At 48.1% G+C, this 18,823-nt stretch overlaps 1 protein-coding gene across 14 annotated transcripts in view; it reads right to left on the bottom strand.

The window, feature by feature from the left end:
* The window catches only part of LOC144155616 (TOX high mobility group box family member 3-like), a 483,094-nt gene that overhangs the window by 157,167 nt on the left and 307,104 nt on the right, over window positions 1–18,823 (bottom strand). For 10 of the 14 annotated variants that reach the window (XR_013319601.1, XM_077687166.1, XM_077687173.1 and 7 more), the window contains one exon: window positions 7,305–7,352. The exons of 3 other annotated variants lie outside the window; for them this stretch is intronic. Coding sequence is in view for 8 of the 11 variants with exons in the window: in XM_077687166.1 (XP_077543292.1) it covers window positions 7,305–7,352 (48 nt within the window). In the remaining 3 variants the exon portion in view is untranslated. Of the gene's footprint in view, window positions 1–7,304; window positions 7,353–18,823 lie in introns of those variants that run through there. One more of the 14 variants, XM_077687171.1, reaches the window with a different exon arrangement.

Below are 18,823 nucleotides of genomic sequence, written 5' to 3'. Positions count from 1 at the left end.
CTTACCACTTCCACTGCCTCGCCATCTATCTCAAACTGTTGTGTTGTCCCCAGGTTATTGATCGTTACTTTAGTTTTCTGCATATTAATTTTCAGGCCCACGGTTCTACTCTGTTCGCCCAGTGCGGAAAGCATGCTTTGCAATTCGTCCCCCGAGTTACTTAGCAAGGCCACGTCATCAGCAAATCTGAGGTTACTGAGGTATTCTCCATTAACCCTTACTCCCACCTGTTCCCAATCCAACGTTCTGAATACTTCTTGTAAGCATGCTGTAATAACATAGGAGAGATTGTGTCTCCTTGTCTGACACCCTTCCTTATAGGTATTTTACTGCTCTCCCTATGGAGGATGATGGTAGCTGTAGACCCATTATAGATATCCTCTAGTATTCTTACATAATGCTCATCTACCCCCTGGTTCCGTAATGCCTGAATGACTGCTACGGTTTCGACCGAGTCGAGTCAAATGCTTTCTCATAATCTATGAAGGCTATATATAGGGGTTCAGTATACTCAGCGCACTTCTCTATCACCTGATTGATCGTGTGAATATGGTCCATTGTTGAATAACCTTTACGGAACCCTGCTTGTTCTTTAGATTGACTGAAATCTAAGGTTGCAGAGATTCGGTTAGCGATTACCTTGGTAAATACCTTGTAGACGACTGACAGTAAGCTGATCGGCCTGTAATTTTTCAAGTCCTTCATGTCGCCTTTCTTATGGATTAAGATGATGTTCGCGTTCTTCCAAGATTCCGGTACCATTGCGGTCATTAGGCATTGCGTATACAGGTTTGCCAGTTTTTCAAGTACAAATTCTCCGCCATCCTTCAAGAGGTCTGCTGTTATCTGATCCTCACCAGGTGCTTTGCCCCCTTTCATTTCTTTCAAAGCCGTCTATCTCCTCTGAACTACTGTCTCGTTCGGCATTATCCTGGATGTCCCGGCTACTGTACAGATCCCTGTAGAACTCCTCGGCCACTGTGACTATTTTATCCCTATTTGTGATGACATTGCCTCGCTTATCCTTAAGTGCATACATCTGATTTTTCCCCACGCCAAGACGTCTCTTCACTGCTTTCAGGCTACCTCCGTTCTTTACAGCGTATTCGATCCTCTCCATATTATACTTCCGTATGTCAGCTGTCTTACGCTTATTGATTAGCTTCGAGAGCTCGGCTAGTTCTATTCTGTCAGCTGCGGTGGAGATTCTCATGGTTTGCCGTTTCCTGATTAGATCTTTCGTCTCCTGAGAAAGTTTACCAGTATCCTGTCTAGCCATAGTGCCCCCGACTTCCACTGCACACTCCGTGATAATGCGTGTAAGGTTGTCGCTGGCTTCCTGTGTCGTAAGCTCGGCTTCCTCGTTAAGGGCGGAATATCGGTTCTGCAGCGCGATCCTGAATTCTTCTGCTTTACGTCTTACTGTTAGCTCATTTATCGGCTTCTTTCGTACTAGCTTGTTGCGGTCCCTCCTCAGATCTAGCCCAATTCGAGATCTTACCATACGGTGGTCACTACACCTTACCCTTCCGAGCACTTCCACATCCTGCACGACGCCAGGGTTATCGCATAATATGAAGTCTATTTCATTTTTGTTCCCCCCATTCGGGCTCCTCCAGGTCCACTTCCGTCTCTCCCGTTTACAGAAGAAGGTATTCATTATGCGTAGGTTATTCCGTTCTGCAAACTCAACTAGTAGGTCCCCCCTGCTATTTCTACAGCCCAGACCATAGTTCCCAACTGCCTTGTCTCCAGCCTGATTCTTGCCTACTTTAGCATTGAAGTCCCCCATAACTACGGTATACTGCGTTTTTACTTTAGCCATTGCCGATTCCACGTCTTCATAGAAGCGTTCCACTGCTTGGTTGTCGTGGCTGGATGTGGGCGCGTAGCCCAGCACCACCTTGAGCTTGTACCTCTTATTGAGCCTAATTACAAGACCTGCTGCCCTTTCGTTAATGCTATAGTATTCGTCTATGTTGCCAGCTATGCTTTTATTGACTAGAAATCCCACTCCCAGTTCTCTTCTGTCCTCTAGACAACGGTAACATAGGACGTGTCCATTTTTCAGCACCGTAAGGCTTCGCCTGCCCTTCTAACCTCGCTAAGCCCTATTACATCCCATTTAATGCCCTCTAATTCCTCGAACAACACCTCGAGACTTGCTTCGCTAGATAAGGTTCGCACGTTAAACGTTGCCAGGTTCAGATTCCATTGGCGGCCTGTCCGGATCCAGGGATTCTTAGCACCCTCTGCTGCGTCACAGGTCTGACCGCCGCCGTGGTCAGTTGCTTCGCAGCCGCTGGGGACTGAGGGCCGAGGGTTAATTGGCGTATTCATGGGAGGTTGTGGCCGTTACTACACCAGGGTGGCCAATCCTGCTCTGGTGAGGGAGTGCATTACCGGCAATGGTCGCCGGGGTCAGGCCGCACCCCAAGCCCCTTTGTGCAATTCCATCAATGCGCGGATTTTTTTTTTTTTTAATCCCGTTGGAATTGTCCGGCACCGGGATTCGAATCACGGTCCTTCTGCACGCGAGGCGGGTGTTCTACCTCTACGCCATCGCTGCATGCTCACAGTTATAATTATCCAATAATTCCAATTACTGAAGTTCGCATTAACGGCTTTCACTGAATTCAACTTTTTCATAACCTTAAAGATCATGTTTCAATGAAGGAAAGGAAGCCCGTATTGAACGCGGAGAAGTCCCCTTGGCAACTTCGAAAGAAAAAAAAAAAAAGACTCACGGGCGATCATCGCGACTGGTGCAGTGCGGTCCGCGATTCCAGTTGTGTGAAAGAAGTGAATTCCTATAACCCCAGCCTCCCACCACCCATTCACTCTATCCAGCTTCCTCGCCACTCTGTTCTCCCGTTCACTTTCGCCAAGCGAACAACCACACCACAAACAACAAAGCCACCGGTTTTTTCCAAAACGCAACTACTACTGCTAGCGCAGCAAAAATAAAAATTGTTTGGTGTTCTACAGCCAGAAAGTTGCGGCTCTCGTAACAAACGTTATTGGCTTCTGGAGGCACACTAGCATGGTCAAGGCGCAGGAGACAACGTGGCTCTGACGTGCTCCTGTTCTATCTTTTGCGTGGCCTATACACGTCACTAAGTAAAAGCTGCGTGGCCCTTTTCGCAGAACTTGTCGGTCAGGTTTGACTGGCTCTGCCTGCTAAGAGGGGCGGGGCACCATATCCCTTCAATTTGCCTTCCCGCGCCTGAAGGGCTCACTTTTTTTGCGCGTTTTTGCTCCGAGTGGAACAGATTTATTTCAGCCACGCTGTACAGCTAACATCATTGCCGCTAACAACATACAGCTAACATCACTGCCGTCAAAGCTCCAGACACGATTATTAAATGCGCATAATTGCTTACTACCGAACCGATTGATGCCTGGCGTTGTTTGGTCTGTCGGCCATTCGGTTGTGCATATATAGCAGCGCAAGGTAATCTGGGCGATGCCGAGTTGGCCCACCTTTACCTATTGGCCAGGAGATCGTCCTATAGGTGGCACCGCTTAAATTAGGGGGCGCCACGGTCAAATTTCTATAGAGGGGAAACAAACGACAAAAATACATGGGTTTCTATAGGGCACTGGTCGGTCAAACAAGATTCCTTTAATGTACGGGGAAATTATGCGCAGTGGGGCAGTGGAAATCTACGAAATACACATCAGGCATTAGCCTGCAATGTTTTCCGCAGGCGGAAACCCAACGCAAGCACTCGATGTCAAAGCTGAAAATTTGAAGGAACGTTGGACTCGGTCTGTAGTACACTTCAGCGAGGAGTGTGTTTCAGGACCACCTCAGACGGAAATGAGAATAACAGCGCAGAAATCACCACAGACACGAAAAGCCGACCCAAAAGGCTTTGCAATCATTCGCGGCAGTGAGAAGACAGTGGCTTTTTTAAAAGAACAGCTGTTCCGTTGGACAATTTACCCGTGGTGAACACGACAAGCCGCCGAAAGTTGCAAGTTTTTCGATAATTCCCATTGAACGGTTCCGCCTTACCACGCACAAAAGAAGTTTGGCTCTAGGTCACCTTTGATGAACCCTGTGTGTGCGTAGAGTCAGTGCGGTAATTTATAAGGCCCCGCTTGCGAAGACGATTGATACCCCACACTCCACACTACGACGAAATGAAACTGGAACGCCAAAAGCTGCTCTAATATTATATTATTTTTTTTTTTGCTAGCAACCTTCACTTCAAAACAAGGCTCGCGAGAGTGGTCTAAAAACGCGTTCATTTTATTAAACACGCGTACAAGTAACATCAGCGCCGGTCACCTGCAACGCTCACGCCGCAGGCCACCGTTAAAACAAGCTGATGTTTCCAAGTTGAAAGCGCTGTTGAAGAAATGCCAGGATACGGCTCCGCGAACGAACAAAAAAAAAAAAAACGAGCACAGCACAATCACAGAACGATTTCTTTTCAATTTTGCACCTGTTGCGCAACAGTCAGGACCGCGGTACTTACAGGTAGCAACGCAAAACACGCTCCTTGCGCGGACGACCCGTAATCCGCACAAAATAGGCAGCGCTACACGTACCACACACTGTTGTGTGAGTCGGTAACCAATGGTGATTAGACGTCGTCGCACGGAGAGCCGGCAGCGCATATAAGACGGGCGAGCTGACACGCAGACAGTGATGGAAGAAGCACAGGTAATTGAAGGCAAACCACGAGATGTACACAGTTTCACAACTCCATGGGACACACTGCACACCGACACAGACGAGCTAACTCAACGAGCGATAAGCGCCCATTTCCCGCCCAGCCATAGCACGTCGAGAAAACCAGTACGTTTGAAACAGTAACTGCAGTAACTGTCACCGCGACACGAACAACACGAACACTCATTGGTCTAAACAATCACGCGACCCGTGGCTGTCTGCAAATAAATGCCTACAAAGAAAGACAAGCTGACGTTGAGGCAGACGATACGGAGGGGGAATCTGGCCGCCGCCTCCACCGCCCCCCTCTATTCTTTCCCCAGCACTCTGCGCTTATTGGGTGGTCGGAATCAATACAAAACACACAAAAATGCGGAAGGTCACTGCTCTTTTTGTTCCCCTCTCCTGAACGACAGCATGCGAAGAAAGCGCGGGCAGCCGTTAGGGCAGTTCGGTGGCTCTTACATCCGCGCGCGATTAGCGAACTTAGCGGAGCTTTTCATGCGAATATAACCAGGTCAGTGTCGCGCGTATTTGCACGTGTATAGTGTGTGAAAGCCTGTGAAGGTATTATAACTCTGCCGCCTTCACCGTCTACTGTGTGGGACTATGTTCAGTGGGGGAGACAAATTTTTGCACCTGTCGGGGGACCAGTACACCTACGCGAATGCAGTTTCTTACCAAACTGGAATTTCATTCGAACGCCGAGAACTAAACAACGTTGGAGACTTCGCTCCTCTGTTTCTTCTTTTAGTAACTTTTCTCGTGAAACAGTTGTACGGATTCTCATAGCCATGGTAAGAATTACTGAGTGCGGCAGCTCTCGTAGAGGGACGGCTGAATGTTAGGTAAGTGGGGTTTTAGTTCGGACAAAACGCTGTGAAACAGCGAGCAAAATCTTTTCGGGAAATGTGTACAGTTTGAGCAATTCTTTCCGATCAACATATACTCAAAAGTGCTCCCTAGAATTGGATAAATGGCTAAATATCTTTCTCCTGAAATATACGGTACGACTTCGGCCCTGTGAAAAAGCCTGTGTCGTCTGCTTTGTTTCCCCTCTATTTAGTTTCTCGTTGGCGCCGCTAGGGGCGCCACTCTAAAATCTCCTCCCCAATAGCGCCGCTACATCACAAACAGAGGATTTATTTTTTCACCAGGCGAGTTTACTTTCCTTGATTTGCATTTTACTTCTGCGGGTTAGGGGTTGACACTATTTTATCGATGTGCTCGCACTGTCCTTTTTAGCAGCGATGACAAGAGTATCGAGAATGCCACGTGCGCTCACAGCGGTCGATGTACAAGAACCAGGATACTGGGAGTAGAGGAAGTTGAGCGAAAGAAAATTTTCCTCTTCACGGCGCCACGTGTGACCCCCAGATCAAGGTTCTAAATTTCGTAACGCAATTACCAGACAATAATTCACGCGTTTCCTACATTCATTACAACTGTATCTCCCCGCTTCCTTATCGTTGCACGTTGTTACCATTATATATGTGGGACGAAGGAAAAGCTTCCGGCGACGGGATATAGGCGCGAGATATAAGAATACACAACGCTTGTTGCTTGTTATATTTCAGCGTATTGCAAATTGCAAAACTTGCGAATTGCAAAACAACAGAGCTAGTGCTCCAGACCAATCCGCCATAAGCCAGCGCAGTTAGCGGCAGAAATATAAAGTATATAATGTATAGCCTGTTTACATTTTTATTTAGTTTTAGCACTCCAAGCAGCTTAGATGACTATTTCTCGTTAGCGCTCGTGCAGTAAGCGTCCCCCAAATTCCCACAATATCTCTTAGCGACTACATTCCTATAGACGGAAAAGCGTTCGCATGCAGATAGATGGTCGTGCTGCTGACCGCTGTGCTAGTTCACCCAGCGCAAAAAGTGCTTCCCGCACCTTGGGTTTTACGCTGTAAATAAAAATTTCGGTTGAGTTTAATTCCTTAGTACCGGTACCTTTATTAATTTCGCTGACTCTTCTGCCGCCTTTATTTGGCCGTAGATTTTTTTTTTTCTACTAGCGTACCAGGGACCGAAGCGTCGATATGTGTGCGCTTGGGTGGAGTGACTTGGACTTAAAGCTTGATACAGTCTACAAACTAACAAACTAAAGGCACATTCTCCCAGGCACAAACGTGTCGTGGCTTAGTGTCAACCGAGTGAACAAATTGCGACGAACCGCCGCCGGCCGGCCGACTAAACGCTGTGCCGACTGATTCTGTAGGAGGGTCGGCGAGCCGTGTAGTATAGCGCAGTCACGCCAAGCCATCTTGTTTTGACGTCATTAGAAACGTCATACGAGATCGGCAAGGAGGATGCAGAGAGGATTTTTCTACAGAATAAAGTCCTGTAAACGTAGCGAGAGTGGTCGAAACATGCCCCTGAGACTCCAGACTACAATGTGTGCTAGTAATCCCGCAATGTTTACAAATCAGTTCACTGTCCCTTTGAATTCGCAGCGGATACGCCTCCGCAAGCTCCTGCGTCGATGAGAGTGACGCGCCGCCCGTGGCACCCCTACACCTGAACAGCCGCATATCGGATAAGCGTTAGTGCAGCGTCGAAGCAGCGCGCCTTATCTGATCGAGGTGAACGGTGATGGCAAAGAAAGCTCGTACCTCTGATGTCTCTCCCAGTTGATCATCAGTGCGGGATTTTCCACGTACCTGCAGAGATAAAACGCGGGAAAGTTTAGATGCAAGTTCAGTTTGTAATGAGGGCACCAGGTTATCGGAGATGGGTATCACAAAGTTCGTGCCCGCCCCCCGTGTCTTGTTCGACCTTCGCTATTTTGGGCATAGCAAGGGCATGTTAGGAAGGATTCCGCGTCAGCAGATATATAGTGTGGAGAGATGCAACGGTTCAACATGATCAGAATGTTATCTGCTGACCCGTAGGACCTCTTGACTCGGACCTCTTGACCCGCTGCGGGCATTTTTTTCCGGTTGGACCTTTTGAACCATATTGGACCTCTCGACAGGGCTCATATGAATCAAGATGGCCAATATTTGGCCTTCTGATTCATTTCTTCACGCGGCAAAAGCGAGTCAAGAGATCCAAAGAGTCTCTGTAGCGCCTCACATCGGCGCGATTACAGGACCCAATTGGATCTCTTGACGGGGCTGAGGCGAGTCAAGAGATACAGCGAATATCTTTGTGGGGCCTCACATGGGCGCACTCGAAGCATCGACTGGGTCATTGAGCGGAAAAGCCGGCGTCCGGCGTCTGTAGCAGAGAAACCACTCAAAAATGGCCCCAAAGAGAATGAGCGTAATTGAGTTCCACAGAAAATTGGGAAAATTTGGGAGTGAGAAACCGAATCCAGCGCCTCAGGAGTGCCAGTCGAGCGCGGCACCCCGGACGCCGCCTCATCGGCTCTTTGGCTTAGGCTCATCTAAGGTGGACGTTGTGAGTGCGTTGCGGCTTTCGACTCAGAAAACGTCGACAACAGACCCACGCGCACCTCTACGTATATACATACAGCGACGTTGCTTGGCATATCGTTAGGCTCAACGTTGAGGTAATTACACGTTAAGGTTTAATATAGGCCAGTCCACATGCCCACTCACGACGGTTGGCCAATGACGATGGTGGTGGTGGTGGTGGCCCGAAAAATGGCGCATACCCACTTAGGGGGATTGGCCAAGAAGAGTTATGTTTTCATTACAATCAATCAAGGCAAAATAATGGAGCAGAAGAAAGAATTTGGTCTAGGTTAATGAGAGAGAGAGAGAGAAAACACGAGAATAAAAAAAACAGAGAGAAAAATAGGAAATTTATAGTAAAAGTCAGCCTAATCGGAATGTTTTTAGCACTGCAGACGAGCTGTCTCCGAAATGAAGGAGTGGATGGCGTTGCACACGTCCCTATGGCATCGGCCCAGCCTTGTCCCCCCAAACGACAAGAGCACCGGTACAGTTAAAGGCAGACCAAGACGTAGCAGGGGAATCTCCAGCAGCCTTCTCCGATGGTTAGCAAATCGGCGGCAAAGAAGAAAGAAATGCTCTACGGATTCAATTTCTTGGCAAAAGTGGCACAAAGGGGTGGTTATCAGATTTGCCCTGTATAAATACCGATTAAGGGGTGGCACACCACAACGAAAAGAAGTTATCAATACTTCGCACAAGCGAGTTTGGCATAAACTTCTCTCCCAGCGGTACCTGAGGTGTTCCAGTTCAGGAGAAGTGTTCAGACCATGGTCGGAGGCATCTTGATTAAACAGGTATTGGCGATAGCGTGCCAACAACACGCAAGAAAACGGGGGAAGAACCTCGACGATCGGTAAAGCCAAAGCTGTGACAGCTGCCATCAGAAGCTAACGGTCATTTCACCATTCTCATTTGGCGCCGACGTGCACATACCCACTCAAAGGGATTGGTCACATACACTGAATACACACCCCGCGGTACAACTCGAGGGCATTACACGCAGAGAAAAAAAATCGAATGAGCACTCAGTGGCGTCCACTGGCGCCATTAATGCTTTCGCATTCACAAATGATAACAAATGCTTCGGTGTACTCGGACCTTCTGTTTGCTTAAGATCAAGCCTCTCCTAGTTGAGTTACATAATTTAACCCTTGAGGAGCGTATATTCATTCAAGCACGCAGATATTCATTCAAGTATTCAAGCACGCAGATAAATTTTCGAGCCATATGTTAGTTTATATCTTTCAAGCACATATATGTATGTGCCGCCAATGGAAAAATCCGTTTCCATCATCCGCATAAATTAGTCATGAAGCGCACGTTCATAACGTCGTTTAAGCAAAGTAAAAATAAGAGTGGACTCCCTAAAATTCAACCTTATAGAGCATCGTAGTGCACCAAAGCTATGTTTGATTTCGTGTGTTAATATTGGTTAATACCTTTGCATTCACGATAGCTCTCATAAGTAGTTTCTTTTTTTTTTACCATTTGGGGGAAAACTATTCATACGAACAATCCCGCGGGAAAAGAGAGGGGCAGGTGTTTGGGCCCGCTTACAATTTAAGTAAGGTCAGCAACAGCGGGCTATGTACCTTTGCTATGAAAGGTCAGTGCCAGGCATTTAGAACCTTACTTCGTCCGCTCCGCGCTTAGCCGTGTTGAACAAACCGGGGCATGCGAGGTGCCGGCAAATGCAACGACAAGCTGTCAGCGCCAACAGAGAGCCCGAACTGCGCCTTCGCACCAAAAGAAAGAATTCTGGAAAGCTTTTGTGGCTGTCTCTACGCATGTATATGTACCTGATACGCTTCATTATTTCGTACAGCTAAAAAAGAACCCTTTTTCACAAGATTAGCCTTAAAGAACACAAACAAAAAGAAACTCTGCCCACTGAACAGCAGGCCGACGCAAATTTAACTGAAAAGAATGAGCCTTTGTGTTTAACGTAATAAAACAACATAAAGACTATAGCTTACAGCGAGCTGGCGCTGTTAGAAAATGGTTCAGAATGCAACAGTAAGCTTATACCTCCGAACTGTGGAAGCGAGGGTTCATCAAGAAAAATGTTTGATTACTAAGTTTTTATAAAAAAGAACTAATTTCAGCTGTTATGAACTCCATGCTTTCACATGTCCATTAATACCGATAGCAGATGCTGTCATATCTAGATGACCACCCCCCCTACTCCGTGTGTGTGTGTGGGGGGGTTCATTATTTATTTATTTATTTATTTATTTATTTATTTATTTATTTATTTATTTATTTATTTATTTATTTATTTATTTATTTATTTATTTATTTATTTATTTATTTATTTATTTATTTATTTATTTATTTATTTATTTATTTATTTATTTATTTATTTATTTATTTATTTATTTATTTATTTATTTAAAATACCTTACAGGTCCGCCGGCATTGAGTAAGGGGGTTGCATGAAAATCATAAAAAGAGCAAGCAGCCGACACAAGGTGTAAGAATACTTCTTCTGTCGCCGTAGGTTTTTGAAATGACCCAAAAGAAGTACTTCGTTGGTTCGTTTTAACTGTTTATTCACACTTCTCGTTGGAAGCCAATTCGAGCAGTCGCCGGAGCGATGCTGCTCGTCCGTGGGCCCCTCCGAGTCGTTCTCGTTGCTTTCTCCCGCTTTGGCGGTCACCAGTAGCCGGGCCCCTCCCTTGCTTCCCGGAATTCTCCAAGCGCCCCCTCCCTCCAGTCGTGGTGCCCCGTTACAGCCAGAGGCGCCTCTTAATGGCTTTTCCTTTTTGGCACCCGGCCGTTCTGTCCACGACCTACTCTATACGACCTACTCGTGGTTCTGTCGACCCTCTGTTCTCTCTCTCCACGACTGGACGGAAGGTCCGCGCACAGTTCTAACACTTCGATACACACAAACTGAACTAAAAAAAAAATCCACATAGGCACATTGTAGGAAATTAACGCAAAGATACTTCATGGTTCACAGACAACCCAAATACCATACATAAAAATATTCGGCTAAAACAGGCCCCAAATTCAATATTACTTTGTTTCCGTATGCACACACAAAAAATTGAACGTAGAGGAACAAACAGTAATTTGCCCCACTTGAACTTTAATCCAACGCCTGCACTCATTTGCGACGTTACATGCTTTAATGATGAGACTGATGTGCATAATATTAAAACAATAATGCCATGCAACGGTGAACAAGGGTAATTCGAAACAACTTGAGAGATTAAGAAACGTAAAGACAAGAACAAGTTCCATGAAATAGCGTCGTTAATAACGTGCATATCTAGCCGCGGCTTCGTTCGGAGAACCGCTAACAGTTTTCACATCTAGAAAAACACGTTCCGACGTGGGAGCCAAAACAACGCAAAAAGTATGATGAAATGAGGTGATTTATAACTTGCATATCACCCCGCGCTCGCGCAGACAACCTGTACCCTGACGCTTCCTACGGAGGGGATTTCGACTGCCTGGAGTTGGGCCTTTTTTTCCTTCTCCACGAACTCTCTGTCAGAACTCTCGGCGCTAATTGTTCTTTTAATTGCTGTACTTGTTTAAGTAAACTGCACAAACTCGCATACCCAACTTTTCACAGCAAGTCCTAGTTTCCCCAGACTCTTGTTATAGTGAACTGGTAGCACCCCCCCTACCCCCCCTCCCCCGTCACTTCGTACTTGAGCTTTTGTCCGCGAGCCTTGCAGTTCATTTTTGTGGGTACGCATAGGAGGCTGAAATGGTAAAAATCCGCGTCACATGTGTTCGAAGGCTCCGTGAGGCAGCGCCAATTGGGGGAGAACGAGCGATAGTTCAAAGAAGGACGAGTGACGACAGCCAGCGCCGCGCCTGCACTGAGGGAGGACCGCGGAGACATGCGTTGCTCAGCGCACGCGTGCCTGTGGCGAACAAGAGACGCCGCGCCGAGAGGGTAACGGGCGATAGAGGCGGAGAGAAAACCGTGGAGAGGAGGAATCGGCCAGCCTGTACAATGCTAACGTGACATGAGAGACCGAGTCAGCTGCCGTGTTTATGCGCACGGCCTCCGTGATCAGCAACGGAGCGGCGACGGAGCTGATTGCGGAGGCCGTGGTTATGTGCGGGTGTGTATATGACAGCACGTGGCGCTGCGAACGTCAGTTCTCGCGCCAGCCCATTCGGCACAGGGGAATATAAAGTGCTTACGCACCTTTAGCCGAGCTGCAACAGGTTGTCCCATATATTTGTCTTTAAAGTAATCTGGGTTTATCGTCACTCCGGACACCTGAAATGTGTCAACCCATGCGGCTATTCCAGTGTGCCAGTATTTATCTGTGCCGTGAGTAGACTGCATTTTGTGTTACTTTTACTAAATGTGCTAAGTTGTTTTACACGGATCTAAAATTTTGACTGACACCTCCAGCCAGTGGGTTGGACCTATCGCCGGTTACCGCGTCGAAATTCCTTCTGGTTATTAGCACGCGGTCCCGGTCGAGGTTCCGGCCTTAGATACTGCCGCTTCTGGTGGCATATGCCTTAATTAATTAATTAAGCGAGCTTCCATCTTACCACCAGCCATTCTAACGTCCCATCTTTGACGATGGGAGATAGGGCCAGCTATGTTACGCTGTTCTACTTTGGAACAACAAGCAATATCAAAATTCGTTACTCACAATGGCAGGAAAATATGAGACCACTTTTCGCGACCCATATCTCAATGTCCAGGAGCTAGTCACAGGTAAGTGCAACCACAGTTTACCAAGTGAACTTCCCTGCGAGCATTCATTGCCTGCACCACAATCGGAGGGAGCCACAATGCATGCATGGCGACCAGGTGACCGGTGTCGCTCGTGCAACGTGTACGCACCTGACCAATTGCAGTACTGCGTACAAGAATGTGTGCTGGAAAGAATACGACTCCTAACGCCCTTCGCGAAAGTGCCAGTTGAACGACAAGCTTAACGCCGCAGGAAAGAAATTGATGTACGTCACGCAGCTATAGATGGCAAACGTACTGTGCTCGCAGGCTTTGCCTCGGACAAAACACGGCAGCTGCGCGGACCGAAATAGAACTCAAGACTTCGTGCTCCTTAGTAGCGACGAGGGTATTTCTTCCGCAGAGTATTTGTTCCAGACTTGCCACCTCGGTCGTCTTGGGAGGAGCAATTCTGGGACAGTGTTGTCGTAACAACGTGCAGAATAACTTACAAGTCAAGAACCCGAGCAATTCTACAGGTTAGCTGCCTTCTTTGTAGTATGCTTGTAGCTGATTTACTTGTAGCCGCTTCATTTTTGTAGTATCCCAGCGCTACAAGCCATGCATTTTCCTACACAGAAAAACTGAAAACTGTTTGCCTCCCTCGTTTCTGCTTCGCATGGTATTCGCTGGCACAGAAACTAGGGTCACGCTGCGACTGAGTATTCTGCGCTAGCATTCCTGCGTTTAATATGCTCGACGCAATTTTCCACGGCACTTAACAGGCACTCAAAAGCACATTTTTCGTTGTGCAGTTCTCTACCTTTCTTACCCACGGCTATAGTATGAATAGTATTATATTTTGCCGTTTCGCAAGGTAGTAAAACGCATACATCAAAAAACTTGACCGAGGCAGCAAGGAGGCCTTGGTTAGTAGGCTCTCCCGCGGCGGAATGGCCTTCGCAAAGGCGCCGGTGTAATTATTCAAGTTTAGTGATTAACGGAAGGTTGTGCATACTGACGCCGTTATTAGCATTTCGGCATTGCATGCCGCTTTTATTATGATACCGGAAGCCTGCTTGAGGGCAACTAACCAAGGACAGCAAGATAAGCAACCTATTTCAAACCAAACAGTTTCAGTACGTAGCGTTATTGGCATAGAAGAGATACAAAGTAAGCGATCTAAAAAAAATCTTCGAGAGCACCTAAGCACTTCTTTTTTGAGTTGTGAATGTCTCATTCAACGCTACTGAGCGCTATTTCGTTTTGCGCTACAGTAATGCAAGCTTGAGTGCCTTACTTGGGCACTGCACCATCCTGTAGTATTGGGCGAGTAATGCCCAGGTGTTCAGCAAAGCGCGTTAAAAAGGGCCTTTCTGCTTAATTAAGTACGCGCTATGAAACGCGTGAAAGCCAATGCGTATGGCCAGGCATCGCCTAGCACCACGCTCCTTTGTGTTTTATTCATGCAACGTGTCACAGCCCCTGGGGGGTTTCGGATCCATTTAGCTGCTGCAGACGCCGGCTACTTCGCTCAACGGGCCATTTATAAAAGCTTTTGCATTAAAATTAGACGGTGCTTCCTCGCAGCGAGCCCGTATTTCGCGTAAGCTGGAATGCTTTCTCCCGTTTCTGCCGCCATTATTTATATAATTACTTCACTGTTCGTAGATCAGCGACGCGAACCTTCAAGGTAGGAGAAAGTCGTTTCCCTTAAGTGAATGCGGGTGGTGGCGCTCGAGCGAGGACGACGCGCATCGAACGTTCCCGCCTGCAGCGACACACACCGACTATCCGGGGTGTTGTCTAGCAACAGTTTCTTGCTCGCGCGGCATTCTTTCCCTCCATGTTTTTGATTGAAAGGCACCACACTTCAATCAAACGACGTTGCCTATACCCCATTTCCCATAAGCAGCCGGGAAAGGAGGAAAATACTCGCAAACCAGTTCTCCGCGCGCCTTCCGCTTCCGGCGGACCAGCGTTGCCTGTGCGCGCTGGGCTGTTAACAGAGTTTTAGCAGTCCGTATGCTCCGGCCGTTCCGTTCGTTACGTTGCTACCGGGTTTACCGGGACCCGACTGCGCATGCGCGCGCACGTACCGGGTTCTTTCCGTGTAGTGAGACGGAAAACGTGTTTTAGCACTCCGTAGCGTCGTACCGTTCGTTCCGTGTGACGGCTGATTAGCCGAGTTGTTGCAAAAATCCACACGCTAAAAATACGTAAATAAACAACGCAGTTTCCCCTAAATCATTGCAAATCTAAAATAAATCGCGCTCGGCCGGACGCATTGTGAGGCAGGGTATGCGGCGGCGGTGACGGCACCAGAGCGAGCGCAGGTGACATGGTCGCGCGCCGTTCACGTGGAGGAATGGCCTTGGCCTTGCCCGATTTAAGCGCTAGACACATGTACGATTGGTACACGCGATTCGTATGCGACTGATCATTACGACTGTCACCACGACTAGTCGTACGCGTGAATTTGAGACACATGGCCCGATGCGGGTGTGCGATGCCTTGTCGGCGCCGCTCCGCCCACGGTTTTTGCTCCATGGTCAACTACGACGATCGCTGAGCTGAATTTGTAGATTCCGCGCGTTTGTACGCAAGAAATGGATAAAGCAGGCAATCGTGAAGCGTTTTCTGCATCGGAAGCAGTCCGCGCACACGCCGGTCGCGCCTGCCAGCTCGGCACACTCAGCGGCTCGAACCGGCGCAGACCACGGTAGCAACCACTTGTCGCTGCTCTTCCGAATCAATCTGATCGCTAAAACGAAGTTCCACCTGCGAGAAAGTAGGTGTTAGTGTGGTGAAAAATTGTGCTAGGGATTGTTCTCAGGGCTTATTTTAAAAGCGGCGATCAGATATCTGCCGCGATGCAAGCCTATGCTGACCGGCCGTGGATGCCGCGGCACGCGGTGCGCCGAGCGGCCGAGAGATGGCGATACCTGCGCGGAAGCATCGAAACAGGCTACGCAGATGTCTCGGTCACCGATCGCTCAAACGGAAGTTGTAGCTCAAATAAAGTTTCACATGCGAGAAAGGGGATGATAGTGTAGTGAAAAGTTGTGTTACGGATTGTCATTCGCAGTTGCACAGATAGCGGCGATCAAATATTCGCCAGGACGCTAAGCCTAAAGTTCCCAACACCCGAGCCGACCAGAGCAACGCAAGTCGGTTGCGGGCTCCGGATACGGTAACACGGAAGCAGAGCGCCGGGAGAGACGCCGGCCGCGTACGGAAAAAATGGCGCATGCGCAGTCGGGTCCCGGTAAACCCGGTAGCAACGTAACGAACGGAACGGCCGGAGCATACTGCTGCTAAAACTCTCTAACATCGCTCGGCGCGGTGTGCTCCGCTCGTAGTACAGGAGTGTTCCGCACCATGTGCTTACCTTTTGCGGAACTTTCAACAATGCTGCGATGCTGCGATGCCGTTCAAGGCACAAAAGTCGCTTGGTCAGCACTGTGCGGTGGTGGGTTATCGAACAACCAGAGAAAGCGAGAAAAAGACGCCGACAGCACACATCTGCACGACACTGCCAGGAGAAAACGCAGTGCGGTTGCGACGTGTTTTTGCCAATGGACACCGAGTTGAGATATCGGTGGACGCCGCCTATAAACCGCAACTACTTTGTACCAACGACCAACTCTAGGGTATGTGATGTATTTATTTATTTATTATACCTCAAAGGCCCCGTTAAGGGCGTTACATGAGGGGGTAAACAAGTCAGTGAAGGATGATTTGTGCGATGGCTTCTTTAAAATGTTCTGTGCACTTCTTGGACGGCAAGCAGACGGAGGAAAATCCATTTATCACACGCAAAGCTGCGACAGGGCGACAAAACAAAACCCACTGAAATCTTTACAGTACAACATTGATTGATTAACTGATTCATTATGAGGTTTAACGCGCCGACGCTTCACAGGCGATGAGGCACGCCGTAGTGGATGGCTCGGGATTAATTTCGACTACCTGGGGATCTTTCACGTGCGCCTATACAATACAATATTACAATCACTTCTGGTTTCTTGTAGTCAACTTAAAATAACGTATATTGTTTGGTCATTATAGCCGATTGGCATTAAACAATCCTCTTTTCATCTAAGCTAACCTTTAAAATCACGGCGTTTTGTTTACTTTTTTTCAGGCGAACGCATTACACTGCCAAACGATATGAAAGGATAACTTTCTCCATCGTACACTGCTGGTCGATAGCAGTATAAGCAGGCCGCACAATGTGGAAACGCAGCTCGAGATACGCGAACGCTTCATTTCGAAAATAGCTCGACTTGTTACCAATGCAGTCAAAGGAAAAGTTTCTCATCCTTTTGCGTTGTCACGGAATCTAAAGTACTACAATTACAAAACAGTTACTGTTGATCGGGCAAAGCATTCGTGGTGCAAGCAGAGGGTCCACAAAGATTGGCTCTGAGCGACAGGGCACATGCGCTGCGCAGAGTTAGGCCAATCATTTTTTTTATTTGATTTTTTATTTCTTGGCAAAAACCAAGGGGAGGCTGAGACTATAGAGGCGAACGTGGCCTGACAGAGGCCTCAGCCGCCCGATTTACAGCGTACATAACAACACGTCTGTTCACAAATTTAAGCATGATAGCACAATCGTAATAGAGAAATAGCACAAAGCAAAGTCATTACTACATTTCTTATGTATTATACAAAGCATAGGTCTCAAATTCCCAAGGGATCACAATGTACACATAAACGCAGTAATTCGTACGCATGAACTTTCATCAGTTACACTATGATCACAACCTTCGAATAGTAATTTGACTGGTTGTGCAGTCGTGTTATTTTTCCGCCCAAATAATTTCGTTTCGTCAATAACCGTCGTAAGTCTAGTCCAGAAAGATTATATTGCATTGCAATGTCAACAGCGTAGCAATCGCCTCGTCTAAAGTTCATCGCGAGCGCGGGTCAGCGTGACCCACATGCGGTTTTCGCGCTCCGAATTCGACGTCCGCGCTTCCGTTGACATGACTAATCGGTGAACACAACAAACATGGTGGCATTGAAAATACGTATTTACTCCCCGATATCAATTTCTATGTCAGTCGGTGCCATACCGATAGCGTTTGCATCGCGGAACTGCGGAGCACCACCGGCACCACCACCACCATGAGCTACTGCATGCTCGCAGCAGCCGGGGTCGGCATCTTCCGCTCTGGCAGCGAATGAGGACCTAAAATCCGTCCGCAGATGGTGAAAACAAAGCAGAACACACACGCACAAGCACTGCAACCGCTAACTTAACGCCAAACCACTACGGTTTACTCGGTAACGCACGGACACCGAACAGACGAACGGAGAGAACGGAGCACTAAAAGGGACCCCGAAAAGCTTTGTGAAGGTGGCAATCAAATGCATTCAGGTGGTAGAACACATAACGGGGGATTTTTGAGCCAAGTGTGAGCCCCATACATCATCATCATCATCACCAGCCTATCTACGCCCACTGCAGGGCAAAGGCCTCTCCCATTATTCTCCAATTACCCCGGTCCTGTGCCAACTGTGACCAATTTATCCCCGCAAACTTCTTGATCTCATCTGCCCATCTAACTTTCTGCCGCCCCCTGCAACGCTTGCCTTCTCTTTGTAAACAATTTTTGAAGATCGCCGTTCTCAGCCGATGAGCGCGACGCCGCAGCGAGCCGACCGCGGCTGACGCAACGGCAAAGGCGCCCCCTGATTCGCCCAATCGCCAGCGAGGTCGGCCGCCGGCGGCGTCACTGCCATTGGCTTCCGGCTGCTCTTCCTCCTTCCTGCGCGATCCCGAGGCAAAGGCGGCAAAGGCGATTGACGCGTGCCTAGGCGCAGGAATGTAGCTAGCGCAGAACGGAAGTCGAGTGTCGCGATGTCACATGGTTATTCCCAGTGTTTCCAGCTGCTTTGAAGGAAGCAGAGAGGGAGGAGGAGTCGATCGGCAAGCGGGAAGAGGTGCATCTAATTGGTTCAGCCGCAGCTAATACTGAATGTAGATCAATAATTCCAACGGCATTGCATCGCTATATTGGTGCAACGCGACAATACA

This window comes from Haemaphysalis longicornis, unplaced genomic scaffold (genome assembly GCF_048455015.1).
Source record: "Haemaphysalis longicornis isolate Haplotype H1 unplaced genomic scaffold, Haemaphysalis longicornis Haplotype H1 scaffold_1, whole genome shotgun sequence".
Classification (NCBI taxonomy): domain Eukaryota; kingdom Metazoa; phylum Arthropoda; class Arachnida; order Ixodida; family Ixodidae; genus Haemaphysalis; species Haemaphysalis longicornis.
Note: the sequence above shows the minus strand (reverse complement) of the source record. Positions and strands in the feature narration are given on the sequence as shown.